The 16,445-nt window shown below is 36.2% G+C and overlaps 2 protein-coding genes across 6 annotated transcripts; one reads left to right on the forward strand and one right to left on the reverse strand.

The window, feature by feature from the left end:
- Positions 1–1,527: 1,527 nt before the first annotated feature.
- Positions 1,528–14,053, forward strand: LOC106643262 (uncharacterized). Of its 5 annotated transcripts, XM_089589857.1 has the most exons (10): positions 1,528–3,631; positions 4,228–4,979; positions 5,073–5,610; positions 5,723–6,145; positions 8,373–8,429; positions 9,205–9,467; positions 9,550–9,942; positions 10,530–10,892; positions 11,712–11,804; positions 12,319–14,053. In XM_089589857.1, exons 2-10 carry the CDS (start codon positions 4,270–4,272, stop codon positions 12,656–12,658), a joined length of 3,180 nt encoding a protein of 1,059 aa, XP_089445983.1. In that variant the 5' UTR covers positions 1,528–3,631; positions 4,228–4,269; the 3' UTR covers positions 12,659–14,053. The 5 variants fall into 5 exon arrangements, with proteins under 5 accessions (XP_089445983.1, XP_089445985.1, XP_089445986.1 ...); XM_089589859.1 differs by lacking the exon at positions 11,712–11,804 and having other exon boundaries at positions 12,316–14,053; XM_089589860.1 differs by lacking the exon at positions 11,712–11,804.
- LOC106643264 (glucose-fructose oxidoreductase domain-containing protein 2) lies at positions 13,861–15,840 on the reverse strand. Its single transcript, XM_014358334.2, has 2 exons — positions 15,232–15,840; positions 13,861–15,161 (listed from the first exon to the last, which is right to left on the reverse strand). Exons 1-2 carry the CDS (start codon positions 15,713–15,715, stop codon positions 14,491–14,493), a joined length of 1,155 nt encoding a protein of 384 aa, XP_014213820.2. The 5' UTR covers positions 15,716–15,840; the 3' UTR covers positions 13,861–14,490.
- Positions 15,841–16,445: the final 605 nt, after the last annotated feature.

Raw genomic sequence — 16,445 nt, forward strand, 5'->3', positions numbered from 1 at the left:
TTTTGTTTTGATTTTAACATTTTATACACTATCGTTAAATCAAATGTAAGAAAGTAAAATAAATATTGCGACCGTCTTTACCAGAAGATGGTTAAAAAGATGATGACGTTAAAAAATTTTTAAAATTCTTGTTAAGCAAAATACAAATAAACAATAGGTACTTTATCAACCGGAATCCAATATATAATTAAGTTATGATTACATTCTAATTATAAATTAATTAAAAAATAGAAAAGTTAGGTTTTGAGTCGATGATCCTAGGAAGGGTATTATATTATCCATCCGGGTTACTCCAAAAGTTACTATAGGTGTATATGTATATACCACTGTATTTCTGTAATCAGAATCAAAACAGTCCGAACTAACAAATGTATATGTAAATCTCTATCTGTAGCCGTACCATCCGTGGTCTATTATAGATCAAACGAACTTACCTGTAAGTGAAGTTCGATCGTAATTATACGAACTAATGAAGTATAATTACATAATCATTCGTTTACTCAATGGTCACACACGCAGAGTGAGTAAAATGCGTATCTGTCGTCTTGATCTCATGAATCAGATTTGTTCGATTTCGGACTTTCCGAGTGCTCCGAAATCCCTGAGACAGTCTCCGTCAGGAGCGCTCGCCATCACATAAGTAAGGGTACACTTTCGTCTCCGACTCGCCCACACTGTCCCCGACCGTCCCTGGATTGTAAGGTGAACGAATCTTTGATTTGTTCAAGCCACTTTTGGTTTCGGTTCGGTTCTCTTAACAAAATGCACCTATATATTATACAGAACCAGTTCTACTCTTCTACTTAGCTTAGCCTTCGGCCTTAGCGGTTTGGTTCGCTAAACGTAGGTATACTTTGCTAAGAGAACCAAAAAAATATGTATCATCCATCCAAAATATATTTTTACTGACCACTAACGGTAACTATAGGGTACATCTGAGGTCGTTGAGGGGGGACCAATATATCTTAATAGTCGGAAATCAGTGAGAACTGCCACTGGGGATCTGCAGGGTGGGAAAGGTATTGACTCAATCAAGCCCTGAAACCCCTGAAAGGTTGCTGACAGTTGCTGAAGGGGACCAAAACCCAACCAAATTAACCAACGACGACCCTCATCCAAATCCATCATTCCCATCAGGCTTCTTCTTCTTCTTCTTCTCACTTTATTGGCTACATAGGCTCCAAAATAAAAGCCAGTGTGACCAGGTTGGGCTAGATAATACTTAGATTTGCGGGCGGGAGAGATTAAATTTCTCCGTTCGTCCTTTGGGGTAATGAAGTTACGATGATAACTAAGTATAACTTTAGCGAGTTATTTTGGTCGCGAGGATAATTCAGCACTGTCTGGAGTAAGAAGGTTCTGCCAGGAGAACCAGTGTTGAGTACTTGAGTGTCGTTCCCATCAGGAATATGGTGTGATATGGCATTCAGTCCACGGTGGATCGATCGATATGTACAGCATAGCTACGCGCTGCGCAGCGTCTCGCGTCTCCCCTTCCCCTATAGACCCCTAGACCGCTCGCGTCCATTTTGCTGCTGATCTCTCTCTCGGTAGTGCGCGTGTCTAGCGAGCGAACGACGATCTTCTCTTCTCTTGTGTATTTCGTCCAGCTCTTAAAGCTGGCGTCGGCTTTCTCAAGGACGACGTCAACGACTTATAAAGCATCTCTTGGATTGTTTATTGCTGCTTATTGCTGTGTGGTGTTCCGTCGTCGACAACGACTTCTCTAAGGTAACTTAGCTCATAACCTAGAAAATTCAGGCTACAAAAAAATAGCGGAAATACATGTTTACAGTGCAACTCTCGTGTTATACACACATGTATTGTCAACTTTATCGTTTATTTCTTCGATTCATTTTATTTCTTAACTTTTTTTTCTTCCTTTTGTAAAAAGAGAGAGGTTTTATTGTTCATGTGAATTGTTGTTTATTGCTGGAAAGCTGTGCGTGGGCGTGAGAGGATACCTATACCATACATTAGAGGCATGCACCCACACACGTTATCACATCTAATTACGCTCTGCCTATCCTCTTAACCTTCATACTCCGTACGCGGCACTAGGCTAACTTTCATCATTTTTCAAATTATAACTTAATTTATTTTTGTTCATTCGCTGAATTCTCGTTAAGTTATAATCTTTTTCTCTCTCTCTCACTTTTAATTTTTTTTTTTTTTAGTTGTCACACACCCTAAAATGTTTATTACATCCTAGTAAAGTTTTACATGGGAAAAAGTAACCATTTGATATTTATTTTTCTATACCTACCTCTCTTTGATAGTTATTTTATGCAAACATGTATACAAAGCAAATCCAACCTAAGAAAACTAAATATTTATCAAAAAAGAGATAGCTATTATTTCTTACAATCCCTTCTTTATTTTGCACCTGAAATTAGATCTGTACTTATCTTTGGTATTGTTTTGTTCTTCCATTTTTGTCAAAATTAGAGCTAGGACTTGTTTACTGCAATGTTGTTAATTATGACAATTGCATCAGCCAACATTTTGTCTCATCTTACCCACACCCGTGATGGTATAAGAAGCTTAACAGTTTTTGTATTTGTTTCATAATTATCAAATATATTGTTTTTTTCATTTTAATACTTTTTCAGAAAAAATTAAACGTGAGTTAATGTAATATTTGTGCATTAACTTATTTTTGTTATTGCTATAAAAATAGTAATTGTATGACTACTTTTAAAACATATGAAGCAGTTAAGTTACAAACAAAATTTAATTGTAAAGAAAGGATTGATAGATCAGTGCCACTTATTTTAACATTCATTTATCTCGTGAATTTAATCTCTTACAATTATTAATTTGTTGTATTTGCTTATTATATATGTATACATTCCTTATCCAACAACTATTTTTACATGTTGATTTCTGCTTTTTTTTAATATACTTAGTCTTATTTGTTTTCGCACGCCCAAAAACCATTCTTTCAGGTCAAAAAAGTTCGCTCGCTAAAAAACCAAAAGCAAAACGAACAATCTAGTGGAAGTAAAAAGTATAAGTTTACAGTTTGGCATTCTACCATATTATGTTAATGTAGTTTGTGTTGTGCTCTATAGTTTAGAGAAAACTTTGTTGAATGAAAAAAAAAAGTTCAAAGTTTGTCATCTATTGATGACAAAAGCAAAAACTCAGGCATTGTAATGTTGCGAGTATGCCGAAAAATGAAATAACCGAAAAGTTCAATCGGTGCCGGTCAAGTATAGTTACGCGATATCGTGTACGAAAGTCATAGTTTCGCGCGCGTCATTATACACTCGTTTATCGAAACACGTTGATGAGCGTGTTGAGAAAAAAAAAAAAAAAAAAAAAAAAAGAAAAGAAAAGGAAACGAAAAAAAAAAGTACAAAAACTTATATTTCATCCAAAAGTCAGTAAGAAAGTAATGAACCTACCTACGCAAGACGAAAAATGTCGTCACTGCATCGTGAAATGCAAGCCGAATATGTTGTTATACTAAGTATAAAGTTAAAGTCCGAGTCAGTAATTAGTCGCGAGTTTGAGTTTTCATTTGCACGAGAAAGTGTTTCTCGACGAGACGCAATGGCGCTCGTAGAAACCTTTTTGTGCCTAACAACATCAAGAGCAAGTACTGCATGGGCTCTTTTCGACACAGGTAAGCCCAGCGCCACAGCCGCAAACTTTCATGATGGAAGAGCTAGCTCTTGCCCTCTGAATGATCTCTTTTATATTTATAAACAAAATAGTTGAGTGAGTACTTATGAATAAAACAAATTTTTTAATGTTATTTAAATTGAATAGTATAAAACTGTTATACCCAACAAGTAAAAATTGAAAGAAAAAAAGTTAACGCGTTGAAAAGGTAATGATAAATGATTCCTTCATGCAAGGTTTTAGTCTTAAAATTTAGTTGATTTAATAATCATTGTTTACAAAAATTATATCAACTTAATGCTAAGGTGAATGCTCATTCAAGATTATTTTATATATCCTTAAAAATATTAAATCGCGAATGTAAATGGGAATGGAAAAAACCCCAACAATTCAATAAGCTCGCTTGTCACTTTAATTTATAATTTGAAGTATAAAATGCTAATGCTTATGATGATAATAATAATAATTCAATGACAAGAAGCAAAACACATGAAACATATAACAAAGCTTCTTGTATCACTTGAGATGGTACGGGAGAATAATGAACTTTAACTATGACCCAATATTTGGCTAATCGAGCGTTGATCTGTGTTCCAGGCTGAATTAATTAACTCAGCGCCAAATCAGAGTATCATCGTTATGTCCGACTCGGAGAGCTCGTCTTCGGAAAGCAACAACGAAGAGCGCACCAGTGCGACGACGCCCGACGGCTCAGCATCACCTCAGTCTCGCGAGCGTTCAAAGACACCGGACAGTAGTCAAGCCTCCTACAGGAGTAAATCGGTTTGTTCTGCCCCAGCTTCACCGGAATCCGGACCGGCATCACCCGATGGTCCAGCTTCCCCAGTAGTCTCGAGACCTGCATCCCCAGCATCTGGTCCAGCCTCCCCGACAACTTCGGGTCCAGCCTCTCCAACGGCTTCAGGGCCTGCATCTCCTGCTTCCGGTCCAGCCTCTCCAGACGATTATCAAGCGTCCGGTCCCGCGTCCCCGGCTTCACCCAAATCACCAGCCTCAGCCAAATTCGAGGAACGCGACGACAGTGCCGACTCGGATCACATTTCCTGCCCCCACTCACCCAAGAACTACCGATATGAGGACTCTGGCGATGAGTCACCGCGCTCCCCGTGCTCGCCGCACTCACCTCCGTGCTTGCCACGTTCTCCACACTCGCCGCAACAGCACAATCATTCAGATGCCGGTAGGAGCTCACCTAGATCGATCCAATCACCCGATAGGGTCAACTCGCCCGCCTGCTCGCACATGGACGAGCCCACGTCGCCCAAGTCCTACATCTCTGAGCTAACTTCACCCCAGTCTGTTCGCAGCACGCCCAAGTCACCCACCGGGTAAGTGTGTTTTGCTACCATATTTTTCAGGCGTGACTTGTTGATTTTTTATTTACCTATACATGTACATTCATTACGTAAACCCTATTTCAGATCTGACCATGTTCGGGCGTCGAAGAAGAAGAGAAAGAAGCGACCGCGTTCACCATCTCCGCCACCTGCTCGAGACAGCGAGTACGAAATGGACGGCGAACAGATATCGGATGGCGAGATGGAGGCTGATGAGTCACAAGTCAAACTACACGATCACAGTCACGAGGACATGAGCGGTGTGTCAGACCTTGACAGCGTGGACGGCGATGAAAATCGACGTGTCAACGACGACGACAACGACGACGATACGGTGGCTTGCCAAGCAACAAATGGGCCGACGAGCAAAGAGACTCCCAACCATTCGGAGGATGAAGAGAGCAAAAGGGAGGAGAAGAACAGTGCTACTTTGAACGATGATCATGAGCAACTTGACTTCGAAGCCGACGGACAGTGGAAGGATGTAAAGGAAGACGCCGAGTCGGAGTCGAAAGATGCTAAGGATGCCAAGGAAAGCGATGAGAAAAACGAGGAAGAAGAGCTAGTAGTCAAGCTTAAGGAGCCCTCGGAGAAAAACATCAAAAAAGACAAGAGAGATAAGGTGATTGTCGTCTGGGTTTTAGAACTTTTTTTACGTTTCAAGTTGATGTCTCTGCTGTTATAAACCTTATTTGCAAAGTAGTAAGGCTAAAAAAACGTAAATTTCATCTTAGGCTAAGGAAAAAGAGGCGGGTGAAATAAATGATAAAGATGACACAAAAGAGGATGGAGAGAAGCTCGAATCCGAACTGGAGGAAGGTGAATTAAGTGACGGTGATGAAGCTAGACCCGAAGAGACGGAACCACGACCGGTATGCCGCTTCTACAATCGTGGGCAGTGTACGTGGGGCGTAAGCTGTAGGTTTCTACATCCCGGAGTCACGGATAAGGGCAACTACACCATGTTCGATATGGTGCGACCCATGGCTTATCCACCGCCACATCCTCCTCACGAGTTCCGACCACATATTGATAGGCCACCGTTGATTAGGCCACCTATGCCTGGCTATGGACCACCTGTTGTCCATCATCCCCCAAAAACTGACGAGGCTCCGTCTGAAAGTGCGTGGGAAAGAGGCTTGAGGCACGCCAAGGAGGTCGGTAAACCACGATTATTTGGCCCGGCCGTCAGGGGGTCTGAGTATTTTGATTTTTTACTTTGGGTTCCCCCGGTAACTTGAGTTTTCTTTTAATGTTATTTCCACATGGAGTGCCGAAATAAGTTGGTTGCCAAGTCCACAATGATTTAAATCTATTGTATTTATTGTTTAGTAACTTAGTTATCGCCGTTAGCAACCATTTGTGGAGAGTATCTTGAAGTAAGTTGTTTATTTTTGAAATGCGAACTATGTAAACTTGTTTGGATATCAATAATAATTATTTTATGTGCATCATTAGTTACAAAATTAATATTAAATATATATACATATATATAAATGGTTATTGAAATCATTAGTGTTTTTTTTTTTTTTTTTTTTTTTTTTTTTTACTTTTAATACATATGCTTTACTAGTCAAAAATCAAGAAATTAGTTGATTTAATGCTAAATATTCTGTTTAATTGTATCGTATGCAATACTACACAAGCAAATCGCAAATTCTTCATATTTTTCAGAGAAATTGATACTTGAAAATCGACCATCTGAGAAACATTGGAGAATTTCACTCAAAAATAAACAACATCAACATGATCATTTTTTACTACTTTTATTTGAAAATCTCGCATACTTATAAAATAAAAATTAAATACGATTTGTGGATGATTCAGTAGTAATATGAAATTAAAGTAGGTATGGACTAGGTAACCGAGATAATCTGTCTCCAGTACTAACATCAGAATAAAAAAACTTAAGCTATTACATAGACTGAAAAAGAATACTCAGACCCTCTTGTTGGTCTATTAAAAAGTAATGTTTAATTGTTAATAACTAGATATATAGTAATTTGTACGTTTGTGCACTAGAAACATTCATGTCTCTTAGTATCGACAAATTTTATCAAGCAAATATCGATTCCCTGTGTTGAAAAAAGACAATTCAAGTTACCAGGAAACCTAAAGACAAATTCACCACCTCTATCCCCTTTAAGTCGTCGATCCAGAAATCGTTTTTTTATATGTATAAATACATTTATATCTTATGTATTGATGTTTTTGTATACCATTACTTAACTAACCCTTTAAGAAACGTATCTACTAATCAGCAATTTAAAGTAATTCATTTTTTTAATGGTAACTAAAACATAATTAGATTTAGATGTAATGTGTATATTTTTTTCTGTACTTGTTATAAATAACTAGTTATCCAAAATTATACTTGCAGATAATTATTCAAAAAATATTTGAACAGTTATCATTTTGGATGTTGCAAAGTACTTCAGTAATATAACTATAAATTCTGCAAAAATAACTTGAATAAAAAAAATCAACGTTTTCATAGCTCTTGTAATATAAAACAGTTTTTCTTGAATTTAAAAAACTAATACTATTATTAATATGTCAATTTTTTTAAATTGCATTCATTACACTATCATCGTGAAATAATTGATTGCAGACATGAAAATATCACTTTGGTAATTTTTAATTTAGTCCTAGTATGTAATATTTAGGTTTTATTATTCATATCATTTTAAAAAATCTACAACTAAAACAACGTAACTATCAGGCTTCCATATAGACTTTTTTCGTCAAAAAATCTCGATTATACGTAAATTTTAAACTCTGACTTGTGTTTATTCAAAATTTTTTATTTCAAAATTGTATCAAGACCAACCCACTATGTATGTAATCATTATTTGTCAAGTTTTGAGAAAAGTCTTTTTTTTCTTTTGTATTAATGAAATTATTATATATTTTTAGTGAAATATAGTTTATTTGTTAGGTTGAACAAATGTACATGTATTTGTTAAGTTCAATATCACAAGAACTAGTTTGTTAAGATGTTTTGGTTGAAATTTTCTTATATGTCCAAGTTTTTTGTTGTACTTTATTGTTTGTCTTTGCTAGATTTTTTATTTTTTTCGTAAATGAAAGGTCCAAATATTAGAAAGATCTTTTATAATTAGAAGAAAGGTTTACTTTTCACATTTCCTATTTCGAAACTATCTTGTTTTGTGTGGTTGATTCATCTTTGCACCAAAATTTTCTAGCATTATAATTTGGTAGTTGTAATCTTTTTATGCGTTTGAGTTCGTTTTTCACTCTTTTATTTATCATCATCAATTTCTTAGTTTTCAATTTCTCGTAGTGTTTCATCCTGCTTTTGTTTCTGATTATTCTGTCTCAAATAATCTTTGTCATTCTGAACCATACAAATTTTTACTTTAGATGCGTAATCGACGACCTGGAAAATGGAAGGGGCAGCAAATTTTGAAACAGTTAATTGTAAGATAATCTGTTTAAAGTAGAGACGTAATTTTTATTATTATTTAACTTTTGAAATCGTAATTGCTATAATAGTATATTTAACACTCCCTTGTTGTAAATTTTATGAAAATATTTAAAAAATACACGGAGTAATGAAAATAGCCAGATCACGACCCCGCGTACAAAAGTATTTTTTAATTGTTAATGAATAACTATACTTACATATCCTCGATTTTCTATGCGCGTGTACTAAACACGCCGCATTTAAAGATTAACTTGACAATCGTGCATGCTTATTTATTACGAAAATTGAACAGATGTCCTAAGTCTAACTGAACTTTATACGACTCATATTAAGGAAAAATTCAGGTGAATCGATCTTTGTGTATAAGTACAGCTAATAACTCCATTGGCTTTATTATCATTATACTAACGAAACCTTCATTTAGTCGCTTAACTAATGGTTGTCATTTTTCAAATAGAAATAATAAAAAAATCTCTCTGTAATCGGCAAAATAATATCGATCACGAAGGTATCCTGTGCACAATAAAATTTCAAGGGAGATGTCTCGAATCACAGTGATTCATTGTGTAAGTCGATTTTGAAACGAAGAAATTAAAACATAATCTAAATCATTGAAATTTTTAACATTAAATACCAATTATAATTCGACCTACACAACTTGCAAAATTTCGTGTACGTGGCTATTATTTTTTTTACGTTATTACTTAATTATTTAGATAAACTCGTGGAATCATTTTTTCCCCTACATGCCGAAATCTTGTTCTTTAGATGATGAGAAAAGCCAACAAACGTAAAGAGACTGACATGGATTTTGAAGAGAAAAAGATGAACTTGGGTCTAGGTCAAGACGAACTCGAGCGAGAAGCTGGTTATTACGTGAGACCCGCTAGTCCTGAGGCACCAGCCGAGAGGTGGCCTCCGGCACGTGAGCCACCGACTACAAGGCGAGCTGGGCCCCGGGCAACCCCAACTGAATATGCTGATGAGCCTGACCCTTACTATCATGGTGGCGCTCCTCCCGAGTACTATAGGTTTGTTGTATTGTTGGCTTACATCGCAGTGAAACAAAAAAAGTATATCTCGACTTGTCTGAATGATTGTTCTACTTTATAGGCGAGTCCACTACAAAGAGCCACGAGGCCCCGAGTACCGGGAGCGCACCGAATATCACATGGTGCCGCGTGCCGCACCACACTCAATTTCACCGTCTCCACACCCGCCAGATCCACGAGAACGCGAGTACTTCCACAGAGCTGCTAGCAAATATGAAAAGAAACACAAGCGACCTTCGCGCGAAGTTATCGTGGAACGCGTGCCCTCGACCAAAGTGTGGCGAGAGGAAGACACGGCGCTTGTCGAGCGTACACGAGGAGACGAGTGGGACGATCCGTGGATGCGGCGCAAGTCGCCAACTTCTCATAGCAGACGCAGGAGGCATGCCACTTCGTCAAGCAGACGATCTCGAAAACAATCCTACTCATCGGGCTCATCTTACTCTTCGTCGAGGTATACTTATACAGATACTAATAATGCTTCTGAACTTACGTGTGTATTGCAAATGTGCGCGCGTGTGTGGCATGTTTCAAAAGCTTTGGTTTTTTGCTATTTGTTAAAGCTTTTTTTTTTTTTAATAAAATTTTTTGTTAAGATCCGGTTTTATTTTGTGCATGCTTCATGGAATCACAGAGGTGCGGGCATCTTTTTTTCATTGTCTAAATTGACTTTTGTCGCGTTTGTATGTGGTCTAGAGTTCTGCATCTTTAATCTAACAAAACGACTTGAGTATCTTGTATTTCCAGTAAATTTTCAACTTTCTTGTAACTAAGATTGTGTGATAAATTAGCTTTTTGTTTGATAAAGTGCTAATTATCGTCGATCTGGTTTTCATACAGTTAAAAGAAAGTAATACATAATTTTCTATTACAAAATAACAATTATAGTAATAATATTAATCTAATATTGAGATATTGCTCAATTAGGTTAAATTCAGTTGAAATTGTAGTGCAAACTAACATCGTAACAACTATTAGTAACAGAAGTAAAAAAAGAACCGCCCACTCTAAAAAAAAAAACACCGTTAAACTTTTTTTTAGCTCTAGCCGTAGCTCAAGTCACAGTAGCTACAGTTCTTATGAATCCGTCTCCAGGTCCCGTTCCCCATCTCCTCCACCCAGGTCCAGAGCAAGCAGCAAGAAAATTCCTACCTCCCCACCCCCGAGCTCGTTGTCGTCACATCGAACTACGGCAGCAATGTTGATGAATCCACCTGCGCCATCGCCACGCACGTCCGTTAAACTGTCCCCCTCTTCGGTTTTACATCGGCGCACGGCCTTGAATCCACCGCCTCCTAATTCACTCGCAGCGAGTCTCAAGCAAAGGGAAAAGGCAAGGGACAGTGCAAGAGCACTGGCTGCCGCTGCTGTTGCCAAAGTTATGAAGAGCCACTCGAGGTCCAGGTTAGTTATTTTTACTTAATAGGTTTTTAAATGATTAAATATCGCCTCTGTCTCTCACATTCCACTTTTTTTTTTTTTTACTTAGTTTCAGCTTCGAAATCACTAGTTCTCTTGTTAAAAATACATTCATTCACAGCGCACATCCATTAAAAATTAAATTCAAAGTTATGGACAATAAATCATAGCTGATCTTTACAAATAATTCGTTGATTGAATTTTTAATATTATTGATATTTAAATAAGTATTGAATGCTGACATACAATACCTACCAGTTTTTGTAGTTTTTATTTTTACTCTTAAGTTTCAAATATATTTATATAATTTACAAATAACGTTAACAGAAAAAAATCTAAGATAAACTCTGAAGGGAAATCGTTTTGTCTAAATTTACCAAATGTAACGAAACAGTGAATCTTTCTTCATTTAATATCAAAACTGTGGTAAAATACTAATTTAGATGTCCATCATTAAAAGCTTTTACAATTGCCGCACTCTTTAATAGCCATATATCTTGAAATTTTACGTTCACATAATTTTCACTATCAACATTTTTACTTTCGATCCTTGCTTTTATTCAATTTGCTTTAACCTTACGCAAACCTATGGCTACCTTCACTTTAAGCTTGAAACCGTTTTATAATTAGCAGTGCATAAACAATATGTGTTACAACTTATTTAGCTTTTTCAGTCGATGTTTATTCGAAATTTTTTTTCAAGTAACCATACTTCAATAACATATTTCTCGCATGTCTGTCACTACTAATATTATAATTGGACGCTTTCAGTGTAAAAAAAATAGTTTGTGATTGCCTTCTTAGGTTACTAGAAGAATTCGAGACCTTATCTGAAAAGAATCCCTTCTGGAAAGCATACTTGTCAAAGCTTGATGGAAGTGACGAGCAATCAGACACGTAATTTTTTTCTTTTATTTCGCATTAGAAGTAGCATCTATCCCTAACATCTAACACTGCTTGTTACTTTTGAAACTTCTGTTCTGAACAGTGAATTTTACATTTGGAGGAAAATATAATTTATCAAAAATATGTAACGAACAAAGAAAGTTTATCTTAGAATTTTTTTGTAATTTAATAACTCGCACATTGAAATAACGTAAAATATTTCCTTTTGCAATCGTAAAGGAAACGAAAGCGGTAAGCTAATACCTACTATTATTACTGTGATTTAAATTATTTCTTTTTTAATCTGTGTTATTGTGTTGCATCATCAAATACATTTAATCTAAATCTTGATGAACGTAACTTATTATTTTTAACACAATTCTTATGTTCGTTTAAAAACCTATTAATATATAATAACACGTATTTTCCTGCCATAACGATCATAAACTATGTTATTATACTAAAATCATACACACTAATTAAGACAAATAAAAACGAAAATTGATAAACCCTTGCTTTTTAGCAGATCCTCGCAAAGTTCCTCTGGCTCTGATAGCAGTAGTAGCGGCTCGGATTCATCTTACTCGTCAGACTCGTCAGATTCGTCATCGGAAGCGCGCCAACGCAAAGGCTCTAGCCGTAAAGAATTGAAAGAGCTCAAAATGAAAATGACCCAGCAACTGGCGGCCAGCAAAAAACTTAGCAACGCAAGTCTCCCTGGTAAAAAAAGGCATGCTGAATCTCCACCTCTGTCGGAAAAAGCAGCCAAAGTAGCGAAAAAAGGTGCCAATACCAGGCGTGAAGAGTTACTGAAGCAACTCAAAGCTGTTGAGGACGCGATCGCGCGAAAAAAATTGAAAGCTTAAAAATAAAAGTTTTCTACTCTCAGAGGCGTTAAATGTGTACGCAGGAGAGACTTAGTGATGTTGAAAGCATACATTTTTCTCTTTCTGTTATTGACTGTGCTTGCATGGGTCCAACGTAATTTTGTTAAGCATTGCGGTAGCCTAATAACAAAAGATAATTATTTTAAATGTATTGCATTGTAAAAACGGAAGTGTAGTTTTTAGACCGAGGCGCTATGAGTGCGTCTATTGGAAAGGCCTCAAAAATGCAATCCTGTTATGTAAATTTTCTTAGATTAATCTTATTTTTGTGTATTTAGAATGTAAGGTGTACAGTTTGAATACTACTTTTATACATTTTTGAGGCAGTTATGTGGTTTTCATTAGTTGGACTTTTTATTTATTTATTTTATTTCATTTTTTTTTCTTTTGTTTTTTTACGAATTGAAATGTAAAGTCATAGGTTTTTTTTTATTTTATAGCATGAACAGCACCTGAGTAGTATTGCTTTTGTAGATGTCTAGTTAAATGGAAATTATTTTGATCGTTACAGTCATACTAACAACACAAATCTTGTAATATATATGAGTACTCGTATTAAGAAACATAAATTCCTTGAAAATAAATCTCTTAGCAAATTACTGCTTACATATTCTAGCGTATTTTGTGTTGTATGACATAAAAGTTTGAGAATACATAAAGATGCACTTTGAAGTAGATTGATAGTTAATTGATCTGCACTGATAATTATTAAATAATTTGATCTTTGAGTACAGAATTATAAAGAATTTTCTTACTAAAGGTTAAAAGCTTATCGATCTCTGAGTTACTATTTGAGCAACACTTTTTGAATGCAATCTCAAAGACGCTCTTACACAGCTATCAAAGCAGACGTATCACTTTACATTATTATTAATGTATAACCAAGTTGCCGGTGCGTAAAAATCACTCAAACATGATCTTGAACTAGCAGAATCAAAAAATCTTTTACTGTTGAAATTAATCGTTCCACGACCGTTTCAGCTCGGTATTCATGAAATCAGACTATGAATTGGAAAAGTTTTTTTGTATAGTAAACAATCAGGTTGTATACTGTAGGCATAACTAATAGTCCAAATAAATTAATTGCTTTGCGTTAGTTGTAATGAAAAAATAATTGTACCTATCATTTTTTTTATCAAAGACTAAAAGGACACACCAATAAAATGAATAGTTAAAGCTCGTTTGGTGATTTATTTCTGTATTTAAGATAAATCAATCTAAAAATTTGTAAAGTTAGAACAGAGTTTTATGTGTTACGTATATGTACACAAATGCGATATCGATACATATATTGTTTTATGTTGCTAAACAAATTATTTCATTGTAAAATACAATCAACTTTTGAAAATAATAATTAATTTTATAAGATGAATAGTAAAATTTTTATTGAGTTATTTACACCCATATATTATTATTTAAAAACTGTTTCTTCATATTATTAGATACATTTAGTAGAAAATATACCGATCCTTTTTTTATACAAATGTTAAATACAAACGTACAATAAACCAAGTATAAAAATATAAATACTTAAAAGTTAATTGATAATTAAATTTTGTTTTTAATGAGTAAATATTGAGTAAAGCGACATCAAGCCACAGCATTCAAAAAATTGCCCGCTACGTAAAAGCTACATTTTGTACTAGGTATCGCTGATTTTGTGTCTTATCGCCTATATATACTGCATTTGGTGTGACACACGTTAAGTGATTGGATATTTTCACAATCAAATTTCGTGGAGTCCGAGTTTTATCGAAACTTCATGTTACAATATTAAGTTTTAAAATTAAGTAAAAAACCACTTGTCATTTTTAAATCGATATTGCAGTAGCCCTGACAGCTGCACTCAGCAACGGATTTGGATCTGGCTCCTCAGTCATTACAATAACCCTGGTCCATTCTCTTTTCTTACTACTTATTTTCAGAGCATCAATCACAGCTTGGACATACAAGCCATCTTCAAAAGTAGCAGCTCTAGATACAGGCTCATTTATCCATCCCCTTTTATCCTCCACAGGTTGAAAAGCTTCTCTCAGAGCATCAATAATTTTTTGAAGACCTTTAATGTAAGGCCGAGGAATGAAATCTGCAACTGAAGCTGTATCCTGGGCATTCACTTCATCAAGATACAACACCTCTTCCTGGTGTCCTTTGCAGCCATACAAGTCTCCGCCTTTCACAACCAAGTGACCACCTGGGCCACAAATAAGAACTTCCTGGCATAGCTGACCAGGTAAGTGATTACTCAAAGTAGCCGTGACCATTGTACCTCCACTGAGTTCCATTTGAAAGGAACAAAAATCTGGAGCTGTTATGTGCCTAATGCCTTTAATGTGTTTTGTTGTTGTGGTAAAGGTTCTCACGACTGCATGAACCCTAATGGCTTTTTGATGTGTTAGATAAGATATCAAATCTATAACATGACTGCCTACCACAGATAAAATTCCTCCTCCCATTGTTTCATCGCATAACCAGTCATACCCTGAAAAAAATAAAACAATGAAAATAGCCCACTTCTCGACAACTTGACGAAATATTTGAAATCGACCCACCATCTTTCAGCAAACTACCCATCTGAACTCTGATGTCAACAACAGAGATTGGACCAGATAAATATCCTTCCTCCAATTCCTTCTTCATCTTAGTAAATGCAGGCAAAAAGCGTAAACTGTGATTAACAATGCTGATAAGGGAGGGATAGTACTGTGCAGCCTTGACCATCTTGAGAGCTTCGCTCTGGCTGAGCCCAGCGGGCTTGTCGCAGACGACGTGCTTGCCTATTCCCAGAGCTTTGACGGCAATTTGCGCATGCAAACTCGGTGAACACATGATAAATATGAGGTCGACGTCTCGTCGGAGTAGAACATCGTCGATTTTGCTCGTATGAAAGGGGATGCCAAGTTCCAAGGCTGCGTCCGACGCTTCGGCTATCGTGCGGCCCCATATGGCCTCGATTTTGAAGCCCTTTTCCCTGAGGAAGGGTATGAACACTTTAACTACACTACCTGTACCGAAAACTCCGATGCCAGGTAGCATTTTGGATTTGAGACGCCGATGAAATGAATTATGTGCTTTACAGTATTTTTTCCATTTGTTTTGTTTATTGCATTTTATTTGAGGAATCAACTTTAGACACTTTTTTAGGTATACGATACTTATTGTATTAATTATGGCTGTAGTAACAATTTTTTGTGCTTCCCAGCGCTCCCAAAAGTGGCTACCGAACTTGGGGGGAAATTCAAATTGGCTATATGGAGCAAGACGCAAAACCTCAGATAACTCGACAACATTCCATACACCATAACTTGATCAATTAATCCTAAGCTATTTAACCCAATAACCCAACGCGCCCATACGCAGTATCACGAGCATTAATAATTAATAAAATAAATTAAACAATAACGCAAGCGCCAATCCCCACACAACCCGAGGCGCTTACTGGTCACTTTAATTATTAAGAAAATTAATAAAGTAGAGCAAGCGCCAATCCCCACACAACCCGGGGCGCTTTCTGGTTACTTTGTTAACTAATATAAAAAAAAATAACACAAGCGCCAATCACCAAACAACCCGAGGCGCTTACTGGTCACTTTAATTATTAAGAAAATTAATAAAGTAGAGCAAGCGCCAATCCCCACACAACCCGGGGCGCTTTCTGATCACTTTAATTATTAAGAAAATTAATAAAGTAGAGCAAGCGCCAATCCCCACACAACCCGGGGCGCTTTCTGATCACTTTTTTAATGAATATATTAAATAAAATAAC

Source organism: Copidosoma floridanum, unplaced genomic scaffold, assembly GCF_036245765.1.
Source record: "Copidosoma floridanum isolate Cflo_tuat_1 unplaced genomic scaffold, Cflo_Japanese_pri ptg000009l, whole genome shotgun sequence".
Classification (NCBI taxonomy): domain Eukaryota; kingdom Metazoa; phylum Arthropoda; class Insecta; order Hymenoptera; family Encyrtidae; genus Copidosoma; species Copidosoma floridanum.

Coding starts and splice junctions, on each gene's coding strand:
- LOC106643262 (XM_089589857.1), top strand. CDS start 4,270: ATGTCCGACTCGGAGAGCTCGTCTTCGGAAAGCAACAACGAAGAGCGC. Junction 6,146..8,372: donor GCTTGAGGCACGCCAAGGAG/GTCGGTAAACCA, acceptor TTTTTACTTTAG/ATGCGTAATCGACGACCTGG. Junction 11,805..12,318: donor AGTGACGAGCAATCAGACAC/GTAATTTTTTTC, acceptor GCTTTTTAGCAG/ATCCTCGCAAAGTTCCTCTG.
- LOC106643264 (XM_014358334.2), bottom strand. CDS start 15,715: ATGCTACCTGGCATCGGAGTTTTCGGTACAGGTAGTGTAGTTAAAGTG. Junction 15,162..15,231: donor GGGTAGTTTGCTGAAAGATG/GTGGGTCGATTT, acceptor TATTTTTTTCAG/GGTATGACTGGTTATGCGAT.